The sequence below is a fragment of the Leptonotus elevatus genome, chromosome 10 (assembly GCF_054856555.1).
Source record: "Leptonotus elevatus isolate MCC_2025b chromosome 10, RoL_Lele_1.0, whole genome shotgun sequence".
NCBI lineage: Eukaryota > Metazoa > Chordata > Actinopteri > Syngnathiformes > Syngnathidae > Leptonotus > Leptonotus elevatus.
The window spans coordinates 12,811,866-12,827,227 of NC_141248.1; the positions used below are offsets into that span (position 1 = coordinate 12,811,866).

The 15,362-nt window shown below is 39.2% G+C and overlaps 1 protein-coding gene across 5 annotated transcripts in view; it reads left to right on the forward strand.

Moving 5' to 3' along the window:
• LOC147167127 (low-density lipoprotein receptor-related protein 1-like) overlaps positions 1-15,362 on the forward strand; it is a 120,818-nt gene that overhangs the window by 70,693 nt on the left and 34,763 nt on the right. For all 5 annotated transcript variants that reach the window (XR_015096305.1, XM_086087323.1, XM_086087324.1 and 2 more), the window contains exons 23-36: positions 1,070-1,315; positions 1,876-2,073; positions 4,095-4,299; positions 4,368-4,532; positions 4,624-4,868; positions 6,818-6,949; positions 7,689-7,916; positions 9,059-9,233; positions 10,591-10,685; positions 12,612-12,761; positions 12,875-13,015; positions 14,147-14,272; positions 14,359-14,490; positions 14,588-14,722. Coding sequence is in view for 4 of the 5 variants with exons in the window: in XM_086087323.1 (XP_085943449.1) it covers positions 1,070-1,315; positions 1,876-2,073; positions 4,095-4,299; positions 4,368-4,532; positions 4,624-4,868; positions 6,818-6,949; positions 7,689-7,916; positions 9,059-9,233; positions 10,591-10,685; positions 12,612-12,761; positions 12,875-13,015; positions 14,147-14,272; positions 14,359-14,490; positions 14,588-14,722 (2,373 nt within the window). In the remaining variant the exon portion in view is untranslated. The remainder of the gene's footprint in view (positions 1-1,069; positions 1,316-1,875; positions 2,074-4,094; positions 4,300-4,367; positions 4,533-4,623; positions 4,869-6,817; positions 6,950-7,688; positions 7,917-9,058; positions 9,234-10,590; positions 10,686-12,611; positions 12,762-12,874; positions 13,016-14,146; positions 14,273-14,358; positions 14,491-14,587; positions 14,723-15,362) is intronic.

The window sequence follows — 15,362 nt, forward strand, 5'->3', positions numbered from 1 at the left end:
TTCATGTTCCACAAACACAATATTACAGGGCCATTTAAAAGCATTAAAAGTCATTAAATGGATTTAGCTCAAATTAAGGCCTGAAATGGCAATGAAAAGCATTAATTACGATGTCCAGAAGCATTCAAAATTAAGAGACAATTGATGTAAAAACATTGTTGTTCATGCTTTATTTTACATGCAACATTGTACAAGGAAGTCACTGTATTGCAATTTAGCAATAATAAAAGTGCTAAAAATCTATTTATTTGTGGGGGCTGGTGACTAGTTTAATTAGGTAATGTAATTTACAATGAACAAAGTGGCTTGGAGTCCACGAGTTGGTTCCAAATACCAATTGCTCTGAATTTGAAAAGACAAATGTACTGTTCCTGTCACCAATGTCCAACATGAAACACTAATGCCACCTAGTGTATGTAGGACTCAATTATTTACACTCCTTTAAACTGTTGTGTTGATATATTTGTTGCTACAAATAACTACGAAATAGGGGCGGCGTAGCTCAGTGGTAGAGTTGAGGCTGTGGGTTCGATCCCATGCCATTGCGACTACTTCGAAGTATCCTTGAGCAAGATACTGAACAACCAGTTGTTCCTGATGCTGCGTCAGTAGGTGAAAGAGTAGTCAAATGTAAAGCTCTTTGAGGGCCATCTAAGGTGGAAAAGCGCTATATAAATGAATTTACCATGATTTACTTACTCTAAAATGACCCTGTCAATGGTTGAAAACATACAACCACATTTGTATTTGGTAACCATATTTGTCCACTTTAATAATTAACAAGAGTATGAAAAACTTGAAAAAATATTTTAATGTACTTTAAGAACAGATATAATGTGCGACTAAATTGCGATTAATCGCGAGTTAACTATGGAAATCATGTGATTAAATACAATTAAAATTTGTAATCAACTGACAGCCCTAATATGTAAACACAACAGTATTTGCATATATGTATTTATGTATGTACAGTATATATTATATACAGCTATGTATATACATATAGGCAGTTCCAACATGTCTGGAATTCCTTTTTTTATTTTTTATTTTTTATTTTATTTTTTTCCAGACTTGTGTTCTCTGGACAATGGCCACTGCAGCCATAATTGCACCGTGGCCCCTGGCGAGGGTGTGATTTGTTCTTGCCCGCTGGGCATGGAGCTGCGTTCAGACAACAAGACCTGTCAAATCCAGAGCTTCTGTGCCAAACACCTCAAGTGCAGTCAGCGCTGCGAACAGGACAAGTTTAGTGTGAAGTGTTCTTGCTATGAGGGATGGGAACTGGAGCCCGATATGGAGAACTGCAAGAGCACCGGTAGGAAAAAAAAATTTGTTTGGAATGTTTGTGGAATGTTGAAAGACCTCAGTGAACCATTTGAGTGATGACAAGTAGCTCTATTCCCGGCAAGGTGTCCAAAAAGTCTGGCTAAAAATTGAATACTGAGTTACTTACACAAGCATACTTGAGACGAGGGTAAAATACAAAGAATCTCAAGTGCTATTAAGTACTGAAGATGAGTGAAGATGCTTTTATTTTCAGTCACTTTGAATCCGCTTTAAATTCCATTATCCCGTTAAAGAGTGTCTCTTCCAACACAGTTCTCGTGATGAATGATCCTGCGCTTTACTACCAGACCTTTCATTCATCCTGTTGCCCGCTAGACACAAACAAATACGCTGTTTTATTTATGCTATGTTGCAACCGGCCAGGTTTTGAGTACTTTTACGTCAGCGGATGAGTGGCATGTTGGTGTGGAACTGCTTTTTATAAGTCACATTGAAAAGTGGCCCCGCTGAGGCTTAAACCATTTGCCATCTGGTCGACTGTGTCCTTTAAAAAATGTGCCCTGTGACTTTTATCCTCCATTTCCACAGATCCTTTTAAACCCTTTATCATTTTCTCAAATCGCCATGAGATACGCCGCATTGATCTCAATAAGGGAGAGTTCAGCGTGCTGGTGCCTGGTCTGAGAAACACCATCGCTCTGGATTTCCATCTCAGCGAGAGTGCGCTCTATTGGACTGACGTTGTGGAGGATAAGATCTATCGTGGGAAGCTCTCAGAGAACGGGGGTGAGATTTGTGTTGTTGTCGGACCAAAATGTTGACTTTGATATGATAACGTGTACAAAGTATCTTGACACTTGTAGTGAAACAATATGGTAAAAAACTAGGGCCTGGGTATCAATTCTAATTCCCTCAATCGATTAGATTTTGATTCACGAGAGTTCAGTTCGATTCGATTTCGATTTTTTCTGATTCGATTCACTTCAATTCATTCCGATATTGATTAATTATAGAACATCAATTCTTCTTAAATATCAATAACATGATCAAAACTCCACAAACATTAAATTCCAAATTAAATTTTGCGGCAGCAGTAACTATTTAAATGATTTAGTTTATTAATGAAAGTAACACGTTATGATTGCTTAGTGTAACACAAACATTCACATCAGCAAGGATGAGATGAAAATATTTTCATAATTCAAATTCAATAAATTGTAAATATAAATTAAAAGGATTCTGAATTGTCTTAAAATGCAAAAAGTCAGGTCTTTCATAAATGTAAGAAAATATTTTCAATTAATGTGAACAGTAAAAAATTGGCTTTGAAAATTCTATTTTCTTATGAATTTATGTGAAAAGTAGATATTAACGCATTCACTCCCAGCCATTTTCACTGAAGCAACCCCCTTCGCTCCCGGCTGTTTTACTGGATTTTGACTGATTTTGCAAGGCCCTCAGACTATTGTGTTCTATTGCTTTAAAAACATGGAAAATATTAGATTAGAGTCTCTTCTTTAATCAGGAAAAAAAAAGTATATTTCTATCTGTTTCCGTTTTGCAGCAATTAGCTTTAGAATATTGCTAAGTTTCATCATTATTCACAAATAATGTACAAATGTACAAATAATTCACAAATCTGTTTAAAACTGTGGGTAAATTAACTTTGGTGCAACAAAGCCTTGGTTGATCTCTTACACTCTGCTGCCACCTGCTGGCCGTTTTTGTATTAACTACCATTTCTTCAACCATTCTCCTCAGTTCAGAGGCTGCATCAAAGCCTTCTGTATGCTCTAACACACAAACACACACACACAAAAACGTAAAAATATGGTCTTTGGGAGCATGGTAATATTTAAAATAGAAAGGATTTATACGTTTTTGGAGCAATTGAGTTAAAATAATCGATTAATGGTTTTAAGAATTCATATCAGGCTCGAAAAGGAAAAATCGATTTAATATCGATTATTCTATTTATTTTTTGTAAACCCATTCCTACAAAAACACTAAAAGCAGTGGAATAATTCTGAGTTGTCGTTGCGACTTTCAGTTTGTCCCTTTAGGGGTCGCCACAGCAACTCCTGCATAATTCGTTTGGTACAAGTAATAAACCAGTGCTAATGGCGCCATAACTGTTAACCAATGTAAACAGTTTATGTTTCACAATGGGTGTTTGTTTTGCTGGAAGGTCTTTTTATGTAAACTATCAGGAATTTTCAGAAATGTTTTGCTGCAGAGAAGGCAGCACCATACTCATTAAAAAAAAAACATTCAGTCAGCGTAGTGTGATATGACTTCCTGATGGCTTCTGTGACCATAAACTGCATTTTAAAAATTCTTAGCTTGTCAATTATGACCAAGATGCTGATGAACCCCATCTTTCTTCTTCGGTATTATTGCCCGCCAGCCACTGCAATTCACTTCAAGTACAATCAGTGTATTCAAATAACTGATTGTGCTTCCTCCCAAACATTTAAAAAGTAGTATTTGAGTTAATGCAATGCAATGTTAGCTCAGAAAAAAAAATGGTGGATTACATTACATTTGCATAATTTGGAAAGCCTGAAGCAAAGTAAACTCTCCTTTGGGGCACAGTGAAATTTGAAAGCCATGCTCTATAAATGTTAAAATATTGTGCAAACGGTCTAAGAAAAGAAGCTCCCAATTGGAATGTTAAACGATATTATGTTTGATTTTCTTTTTATTATTGTAAACCAAATTTCTCATGGACCAAATTCTTGAGGCCATTCGATGCCACAAATGGATTCACATTCACATCAATGTGTTTTTGTTGTGTGCGTGTGAAGCTCTAACCAGCTTCGACGTGGTTATCCAATACGGGCTGGCGACCCCCGAGGGCCTGGCAGTGGACTGGATAGCAGGAAACATTTACTGGGTGGAAAGCAACCTGGACCAAATTGAAGTGGCCAAGCTGGATGGCACCATGAGGACGACACTCTTGGCTGGAGATGTGGAGCATCCTCGCGCTATCGCGCTGGATCCCCGTGATGGGTAACAACCTGCGCTGCAAAGCACACAGTATATAAACAGCCATTTCCTTCAACGTCAACTCTTCTCAGGATCCTCTTCTGGACTGACTGGGATGCCAGCTTACCGAGGATCGAAGCCGCATCCATGAGTGGCGAAGGCAGAAAGACGATCCACAAGGAAACCGGCAATGGAGGCTGGCCAAACGGACTCACTGTTGATTATCTGGAGCGCCGCATCCTCTGGATTGACGCCAGGTCAAACACAACGAGCTTTTTTGGCGGGAAATACTCTCGTATTCCTTGGATTAAGGGGGAAATCCAATTAAACGGGTTTTGTTCATCGTAGGTCCGATGCCATTTATTCTGCTAAATACGACGGCTCTGGGCTGATTGAAGTCCTGAGGGGCCACGAGTATCTGTCCCACCCCTTTGCTGTCACCATGTACGGCGGTGAAGTTTACTGGACCGACTGGAGGACGAACACGTTGGCCAAGGCCAACAAGTGGACTGGGAGCAACGTCACCGTCGTCCAGAGGACCAACACGCAACCTTTTGACCTCCAGGTCTACCATCCGTCCAGACAGCCCGAGGGTGAGGAAAAAAAAAAGAAAACTTACATTACATGCAGTATACATATACAGTTGAATTTAGCTCACTGTAGAAAGGCTTGATTTTTTTAAAAATTCCATTCTATTCTTGTTGTTGTACAGATATTGTATGATTTTATCCTTTTCAAATATGAAAACTAAGGACTCACAATGAACAGGCCTTTCACAATTCAACCAAAAAATGAGCAAGTGACTTTGGGTAAAATACAATCACACAGCACACAAATCAAGACAGAAAACCATTCACACTGTTCTGAGTGGGAACTGAACCCACGCTGGAAGTCATCCACTTGACTACCACAACCCCAATCCGTGACCCACACTTTTTTGTTTATCAACAAATGAGCGTGTGTGGGAGATGAAAGAGGCGCCTGTGAGTTGGCAAACTGTTACAACAAAATTAGTGGTCATTTTCTTTTTGACTGCACTTTTCCATGTTTTTTTTAATATTCATTGTTTATCGTGCGAACCTGTTTTGGATTGTTTTCAATGGTTTTGGTCATGCCATTCTTTGGCTGAGAGTATTAACCCTTGTTGTGTGCAGTGTACATTTCGTTAAAGAAAACTGAATAAAAATATTTTGGTCAACACACATTTTTCACCGGACAAAAACTAGATTAGACAAGACTAAAACCCTCATTAATGAACAATAACTGGGACTAAATCAGTTAGCATTTTCGTTAACTAATGAAGATGAGACGAAAATTGTCTTTACTTAATAACTGGACTAAAATATATGGACGTTTTAGTTCATGAACAAAGCAGCACATCTGTTTAAAAAGTCAGGTTGATTTCCATTTGTGCAGTTCTAGCACCCTCTGGTGGCTAGTTTTGTTTAGTGCAGTTAAATTTTCACAGTGCATGTTTTGGCCCTTCTATGTTTAAAATCCACGCTAATGGGGAACGCAATATGCTTGTGAACCGAGGAGGAAATCAATGCGTGCGTGCATTAGCAAGTAAGTGCCTCAATATTAACTCATTCACTGCCATTGACGCCTATAAACGTCAAAAATTCATTTTAACTATTTTTATTAGTTTACATTTTTTTCCCACTTTTGTTAACAAGAGTATGAAAACCTAGAATTTTTTTTAAATCATCTTTAAAAAAAAAAGTCAATAAGAAAAGATTATTAAAAATTAGGGCCGTGAGGCGATTAAAATTTGTAATTGTAATAATCACATGGCTTCAAACGATTAATCACAAATTTTACGTCTGTTCTAAATGTACAATATTTTTTTCTAGGTTTTCATACTGTTGTTAACAAAAGTGGGGAAAAAAAATTAACTAATAGAAAAAGTTAAAATTAATTTTTTACGTCTATAGCCGTCAATGGCAGTGAATGAGTTAAGTGTTGTTAGAAATTGTAGATTGTTTATATGCATTGCTATCATGTACAAAAGCACAATATTGTGATTTTCTTTATTAGTATGAGCTCTTTTTTTTTTGTGACCTTTTTTATATATCGCCAACCTCCCCACAATATCATGCTAATTATCATATTGTGACCTTCATACCGTGAAAATATCGTATCGTGATGTTTGGATATCGTTACATCCCTAATAGAGACTGCATCCCATAGGACATATGGAGAGGGACAAAAGCCGATGCAAAAATGAAATAAAGGGAGGCAATAGAGAGGACTACATGAGACAGGAGAAATGTATCCATTCCTTCTGTATGTGCATTAATGTCTGTTGGAAAATGGCAGTTTGTTTCCATTCAACCTCAGCTTTTAGCAAACGTGAGTGATGTCATGCTTGATGTGATCGCGAGATTACAATTTCAGTATCCCAGAAATCAAACATCTATTATCCTGGTGCAGCTTCAGGTCCCCTGAGAAGCACTAATGACAAAATAAGTGGCTTATGTACCCCTCGTACTGTAGCCTTTGATCCACAAATGATGAAGCTTGTGATTCAATTTTTCTACAGCGCCTAACCCATGCGCAGCTAAAAATGGCAAGAAGCCCTGCACTCATCTATGCCTCATCAACTACAATCAGACGTTCTCGTGTGGCTGCCCCCACCTCATGAAACTCGGGCCTGACAAGCGCACTTGTTATGGTAAGCGTGAACACACACACACACACACACACACACACACACCCCCACACACACACGCACGCACGCACGTACTGTAGCAGAAGACGAATTCTCGACTCACTCTCTCGTAATTCCCTCTCACTTGCTTGTTGAAAGGAGAATGGAATCCCTGTCCTCGCTGGATAGTTTATTTTTGTTTATGTATATATGAGTGTGTGTGAGAACGAACGGGGGTCTGGTATTAAACAAGACTTCTTTTTTTTTTCACTTTGAGGTGCCATTATGATGACGGCTTTGGTGTCCATTGAAGTGACTGTGTGTGCAGTTGGCATTTGAGATTAGTATTCAGGGCAGGGTTTGCTATTCTCTTCGGGGGTAATGGAATGGAGAGGCCCGTTCTTGTCTGATGCAGGCATCCCCCCCCCCCCCCCGACACTTCGCCTGGCTGGGCTGATCCAGCTTGACACTGTTATTATTCCCCTCCTCCTTCTCTCTTTCGCACTTCTTCTCTTCCTGTCTATCATTTGTTGGCTACCGCGCCAGTTAAGTGATAATGGGACTGGCGAGACCGTTGCAATTGTAATGGATAGCTTCTCGCTGTGCAAACCGGTTAGCCAGCCAGACGCAATTGATGCAAAAGCTGCAGGAACATGAACTGTTTATTCAAGTAGCTGTAATGACAAAGCCATTGTTTACGTAAGTCTCTGGAGACGCAAAGAGAAGAAAAAAAAAACATCTCATCTCCCCCCCTCTCCCTCAGAGTTTCGTCAGTTCCTGCTGTACGCTCGCCAAATTGAGATCCGAGGAGTGGACATAGACAACCCGTACTACAATTACATCATCTCCTTCACTGTGCCCGACATCGACAATGTGACGGTGGTGGACTACGACGCTCTGGAGCATCGCATCTACTGGTCAGACGTCCGCACTCAGACCATCAAGAGAGCTTTCATTAACGGCACCGGAGTTGAAACTGTGATCTCCGCTGGTATGACTCGTAAATAATGCATTCATTAATGTCCATGTAAAACTATTATACTAAAACAGCATTCAGATCGTACAAAAAAGTGAGTGCAGTGGTACCTTGACTATATATTAAAAAAAAAAGTAGGGCTTATATAAAAGTAAAAAACAAATTGAGCAATTAAAGTAATTTAATGCCTTCACATGGGCAAGGAGAGCCTCACTACAAAATGAGAACACTTACAAGGAGCAACTCGAAGCCACAGCTCACGCTCAGACGCTCTTGATGTCACTCAGTAAATACAAAAAAACATGTTTTATAAAACCGCTTAACGAGCAAGTCAACCCAAAAACATTTTCTTTACAACAATATGTTGTATGCACCCCCACTAGACTACACATGGCATTCTGATTAACATTGCGGTTATGTCATATGAATTAAGCAGCAAAATCCACCTTTTTGTATCCATCAGGGTCGGCCATTTTGTAAAATGCCATCACAGTTGCTCAGGGCTCAGGGACTGACCAATCACGGCTCAGCTTGCCTAACGTCTTATGTCTATACTCAGAAAACAGGTGAGCCATGATTGGTCATTGCCTGAGCCCTGAGCAACTGTGATGTCATATTCAGGTCAACAGAAAGTGGCAAAATGGCCGCCCACTGAGATGGATAAAAAACAGGTGGATTTTGCTGCCTAGTGGGGCTGCGCAGAACATATTATTATAAAGATTTTTTTTTATTTGACCCCTTTAAAAACAAGCTTGGCAAGGGTCAGGAACGGATTAATGTACTTCAGTTCATTTCAATTGGGAACATTTACTTGATATACAGTAGTCCCTCGTTTATTGTCAAAGTCCATATCACTGTATTAAATTACTATTACTAACAAATATGCATGTGAAGTGCGGGCGGTATTTTTTTATTCACTTCGGTTCACCAGCGGCACGCATTCTACACCTAGTAACTAAAACTGTTCATGTGCGTATGCCTTTAAAAGGCAGGGCTGGTTTACTGTACTTCCTGATGTATGTTTAATAAGCTAATGAGATCAAAGAAAAAAAACTTAAATTACATTTGTAAGTCAAGGTACGACTGCATATTGTATAGAGTGTAAATAATAGTGTAGTTGATGATATTTTGCCTACTGTGCGTTTATCCCTCTTTAGATCTGCCCAACGCTCATGGCCTTGCGGTCGACTGGGTGTCCAGGAATCTGTTCTGGACCAGTTATGACGCCAATAAGAAACAGATTAATGTTGCCAGACTGGACGGCTCGTTCAAAAACGCTGTGATCCAGGGTCTGGACAAACCCCACTGCCTGGTGCTGCATCCCATTTTGGGGTGAGTCGCACATAGAAGCTGTCACACTTTGTCAAAGGAGAGCTTATTGAAATGTCTCTTTGAAACGTCACAGATCTCACCTTTAACCTGCAACATGTCCTTTCCTCCTGTCTCGCTCCATTCTTCAAGAAATTTACGCTCCACTGGTCTCTGCGTTTTTTTACAGTCTGTCTGTCCCTATTTCTGCTTTCGTCTCCTTTCGTGTTGAGCAAATGTCTGTTTTCCTTAGTGTCTTGAAACCAAATCCCAGCTGAGCTCCGCAAACCAAACCTGCCTGGCCTCCCTCTTAACCAGCACAGTAGAGACGGACCATCTGTATTTATACTAGAATTTTTCTTTTCTATTTTTGAGGTGGATTACAAAGTGGAGATTGTGTAGCAAACGTTGTGGTTTTCTGTCTTTTATCTGCTCCTTCCTGTCTTTCTGAGACTTGTCCTGTGTTTAAAAGCAAAATTGAACGGAGGAATGTTTCCGACGTGAGCATTGTTGACGTGGGGGGAAAATGAGGACCAGATGCTGGTAGATGCATTTGTCCGCTTTCTGACACGAACACAATGAATGCATCAGGGGGGTGTAGAGGCAACGAGTGTCAAGGGGGCGGGACAAAACTCTGCTACATCCTGTTGTTACTTGAATTGAAGGCATTTTAGCAATTACATTAATGGTGTGGTGGAAGCTTAAGTGTGATTGGGAATGTAACTTTTGAAGTGCTAGTCAACCTTCAACATTTCGTGACAATAATATGTTATATGTGACCTCATTAATTCTAAACATGACATTCTGATTAATATTGCATTTGTGGAATATAAGTTATGCAGCAAAATCAAAATCAAATGGCGGCCATTTTGCCACTTGTTGTCGACTGAAGATGACATCACAGTTGCTCAGGGCTCAGGCAACGGCCAATCACAGCTCACCTGTTTTCTGAAGCTGAGCTATGATTAGTCGTTACCTGAGCCTTGAGCAACTGTGATGTCATCTTCAGTCGGCAGCAAGTGGCAAAATGGCCGCCCCCCGACATGGATAAAAACGGCTGCATTTTGCTGCTTAACTCATATTCCACTAACGCACATATTAACCAGAATACCATATTTAAAGCAGTGGGGCTTCATAGAACATATTATTGTCAAAATAAATTGGGGTTGACAGGCAGCAACACAGACACTTGATGTATTTTGGAGCGCTGCATTCTTGATGCTATGCGTTTTCGTCAAATCCGGCACGCTTTCATAGCCACATTATTCAGTCGTCACAGGTTTCCACCAAAGGAAGAGACCATTGATTTTGGTGCCAATTTGGATAAAGGAACTTTTTAGCTGCTGTAGCTTGACTGATTCTCTCCGTTTGCCTTCCTCAGGAAGCTCTACTGGACAGATGGGGATAACATCAGCATTGCCAACACAGATGGCAGCAACCAAAGTGTCCTATTCACCGACCAGAAAGGCCCTGTTGGTGAGTGAGCTGTTTTATTTATTTATTCGGATGATCCTTGGGCTTGTGTTGCCATGGGACCAGGATTATGTGCTGGAGAGTGAAACACTTGCAATGAAAAATGACACATTTATACAGATAGCACAGTAGCATATCGTTCTATAGCCGCCATGTTCTCTCATTTATTTACAAGATTTTTTTTAACTGCTAACCTGAGCTTTATTGCCCATTTCAAGGCTTTAGTTTATCATTGCATTGTGCACACTCCAGTTGGAAGCGCTGCTTTTACCGCTTGCAGACTCAATGCGCACGGCTGTCGGAGATTATTTGTGGCAAATATCCAGACAGTTATAATCAGATGTATTGATTTTTTTGATTTATATTCTGTTTGTGTAAAAGAGCACTTAAAGATGCTGTCGTTTTTTGGGGGGGAATAAATTGCAAGAGGCTTTCAAACTAAATTGACCTTCATGCATTATCTTCTTCGAACTGGCTCATTTTATTTTGATAAAACTTCAAGTGGCAGATTAACTACTTATTGCTTATGTTTTAGTAGTTGGGTTCTTTATTTTCGCTGTTAAATTATGTAGTGATTCAGTATAAAAAATTTATTTACAGCGCTATTGTTACAGATGTTTAGGACTTGATTTAATAAAGGTTTGCATGAAGAAAACATTTGATTGTGAGCTGAAGCTTCTGACTGATTTAAGGGCTCACTTGAAGCCAGTCACAAGAAGGAGTCATGCCCAGTGGCATCATGCTGAAAGGCCTAGGTGCAAAAACAGTTTTGGGTCCCCCACCCCTCATTTTTTTCCCAGCCAAGCCACAGAGACAAGCTACTATCAGTGGCATATGCAAATTTCGCTGTGTGCGTACGCCCCCTCCTGCTTAGTGGACTGTTTCCGCGGACATGTTAGAGAAGTTTGATTCCTGTGTCTTGTCTGCATGTCGTCGCTGCTATGTGAAAAACACTTATGTCCATTTTTGTCATTTCTTGCATTTTTACGTTTTTGGAATGAAACTGAACGCAGACATACCAAAAACGTTAAGTTAAGTTATAAGTGTTTTTCACAGGACAGCGACGATATGCAAATTTGGCTGTGCGAACTCTTGCTCCTGATTGGTGGGCTGATTTCACTCTCGTTACTGGTTGGCTGCTGTCCTCGGCTTCCTGTGTTTACAAACGGCACCAGAAAAATGTCGGACAGCACCTTTAACTTCATCATGTTTTTTTTTTGCACTTTTTTTTGTTTGCAAAGCGTGACGATGGCACATCCACTAGCTATTCCAAGTCTAAGTCCTATCTAAGTTTTTAGTTTTAAAAGCAATGTTACACAATCCGTTAACGTGAGCGAACACACAATTTAGCATCAGTTATTTGGGATCTTAGCAAAAGATCGCAGTCTTAGTGGATCATATGCAACACCGCCACCAAAAGCATTCGGGTCTGTTAGCATGAACATGAAACTTAACACCTGCTATTTAGGATCTTAAGCTTTCCTGGTGAAACACGGGTTAAATTAACTCATTCACTGCCATTGACGGCTATAGACGTCAAAAAATCATTTGAACTATTCATATTAGCTCAACTTTTTTTTTCTCACTTTTGTTAACAAGAGTATGAAAACCTAGAAAAAAAATAATTGTACATTTAGAACAGATGTAAAATTTGTGATTAATCGTGAGTTAACTATTGAAGTCATGCGATTAATTACAATTACAAATATTTAATCGCCTGACGCCCCTAATTTTTAATAATATTTTCTTTAAAAAAAAAAAGGTTATTAAAAAAAATTCTAGGTTTTCATACTCTTGTTAACAAAAGTGGGGAAAAAAATGTTAAACTAATAGAAATAGTTCAAATGAATTTTTGACGTGTATAGGCGTCAATGGCATGTGAAAGAGTTAAATGTGAACTAAACCCCAAAGATCTTTTTCGTTTTACAGGGCTCTCTATTGACTTTGACACCGAGCAGCTTTACTGGATCAGCTCAGGAAACGGCACCATCAACCGCTGCCTGCTGGATGGCTCCGGGCTTGAAATACTTGAAGGGGTCAAGGGAAAGCTTACCAAGGCTACCGCTCTGGCCATCATGGGTAAAGTCTCTCTTGCCTTTGCAACTAACATTCATTTCGGTATCATTTGAAAATGTCAAGGGGGGGGGGGGGGGGGGTTCTACTCTGTCGTCATTCTGTGCTTCATCCTGCAGGTGATAAATTATGGTGGGCCGACCAAGGAACTGACCAGATAGGAACATGTGACAAGAGCAACGGCAGCAATTGGAAAATCTTGAGGAACAGCACCTCCCCGTTGATGCACATGAAAATATACAATGAAACTGTACAGAAAGGTGCGTACTGTCATTCATACCCATACGCATAGTGGTGTTCCAACTATGGCTTGGGGGTCATTTGTGACCAGCCAGCCATTCTCTAGTGACCCTCAGAACATATGACAATATAACTTGTGACATGCCGACATTCCTACTGGGTGTTGAAAAAGCGTGTTAGTTAATTATTCCAAAAAAGCTTGATAGAGCTTTTCTAGATTGCATACAAACTAGAAGAATAACAATAATTCTCTTTATAATGCCACATGAGTAAAGTAGATTCAGTTAAGATACTAAAGATAATTCAGTACTTTCCTCCACCTTTCTGCTGTCTGAGTTGAGGACTGATTTGTGACTATATCACATTAATGATTAATTAAGATCCTCAAGTAAACACTGATTTAAAAATTGTCATCTTGTGACAGATTACTGCTATTTTGGTTCTGAATGTGGAGTTTATGAAAAATCTAAAACTGCTTTTCTTGTCACCTTCAACAGAAAGTGAAAACTGCTAAAAACAAAATACACTAAAGTAACTATAATAGATAGATCGATAGTTAGATTGATAGATTGATAGATTCATTGGTTGTTTGGTTTTATTGTGTGAGTTGGAGAATGTCAAAGTATCCCTTGCATCCTTTTATTTTATTTTATTTTTTATATTCTGCCCTCGGAGGCGAAAGTATGGACACCTCCTGACATACTCATAATGATGATAGCAATAGCAACACAATTAATGAAATGCAGGATCTGGTAAGGTCCTATACTGTATAAAAAATTTAAAATAAATAAATAAGTGTTTTATTTGGAGCTGTATACTTGTAAGTACGCATAATTACAATAATAAATGATGTTACATTAATTTCCCTTTTACCTATTTTTATCAAAGTCAGATTTTTCGATACAGCTCTTGTATTGAATCTTATTCGATGCACATGGACCTATTAAAATGTCAAGATTTTTTTTCCTCACAATTCTGAGCCATGTGTTTTGGTTGATGTCATAGAAATAGATGTCAAAGGGGGGGGGGATACCCATTTAAGGTCTGTTTCTTTTGCCAGCATCTCGCTTATTTATCTCAGCAGATGCACATCTGTTTAGATTTGGACTTTTCTATGTTTTTATGTGTTTGTACTTTTTTTTTGTTTCTAGGCACCAATCTTTGTAGCAATAACAATGGTGACTGCTCCCAGCTGTGTCTCCCCACCTCCCCGACCACCAGAGCGTGCATGTGCACTGCAGGATACAGCCTGCGCAGAGGCCAGCAGTCCTGCGAGGGTGCGACACATTACACTCTATTATGCACTTTTAAAGAGCGTGTTAATTGGATCAAGCGTTTGTTAAAGAGTGTGCATTTGCTGTAGGTGTTGGCTCTTTCCTGCTATACTCTGTGCACGAGGGTATCCGTGGTATTCCTTTGGACCCGTCGGATAAGTCTGATGCCCTGGTGCCGGTGTCAGGCACTTCGCTGGCTGTGGGCATTGATTTCCATGCCGGTAATCCTATAACGGAGAAAATATACACTCTCATTAAAACGCATATGGACAGAAATCTCGTACAGTTTATATTGATCCATGTCCCTTTCGTCCTCAGACAATGACACGATCTACTGGGTGGACATGGGCCTCAGCACAATTAGCAGGGCCAAACGAGACCAAACATGGAGAGAAGATGTAGTCACTAACGGCATTGGCAGGGTGGAGGGGATAGCTGTGGACTGGATAGCAGGTGAGACAAATGGCAGTCCTACAAAAATTACACTAGGGTACACAGGGTAGATTTTTTTTTTTATTATTATAAAATGTCAGGAAATTGCCAAAAATGAGAATTGGGGAAAAAAAGGCAGAAAAGAAAATGTTCAAAAAGTAGCCATAAAATGTTCAAAAACAAAAGAAAGTCAGTAAATTACCATAATATATCTTTGGAATTGCCATAAAAGTCAGAAACTTTATTTTAAAAAATTTAAAAAAAAAATAAAAGAAAGAAAACATTCAAAAAGTAGCTATAAAATGTCCAAAAACAAAATAAGAAATCCTGCAAATTACCATAAAAATTTTTTTTTTAAAGATAGAAAGAAAATGTCAAAAAAATAGCCATCAAATGTTGAAAAAAGGAAGAAAAGAGGCAGAAAATGCCCATAATATGTCCATTAAATTTCAAAGGCAGAAAAGTCTGAAAAATATGTATGAAAAATGAAGTCTGAAAAACATACCCAACCGCCCCACCTATTTTTTTTTTTTATCCAAAATCGGAAGACGAAAGGTCGACGATAAATTAATGTGTACATATTGGATACTGCTGTCATATTTTTGTGTTCTGTATGGTACAGTTCTAATTAGCTCTTGGACCTTCAGTACATTAGACTAAC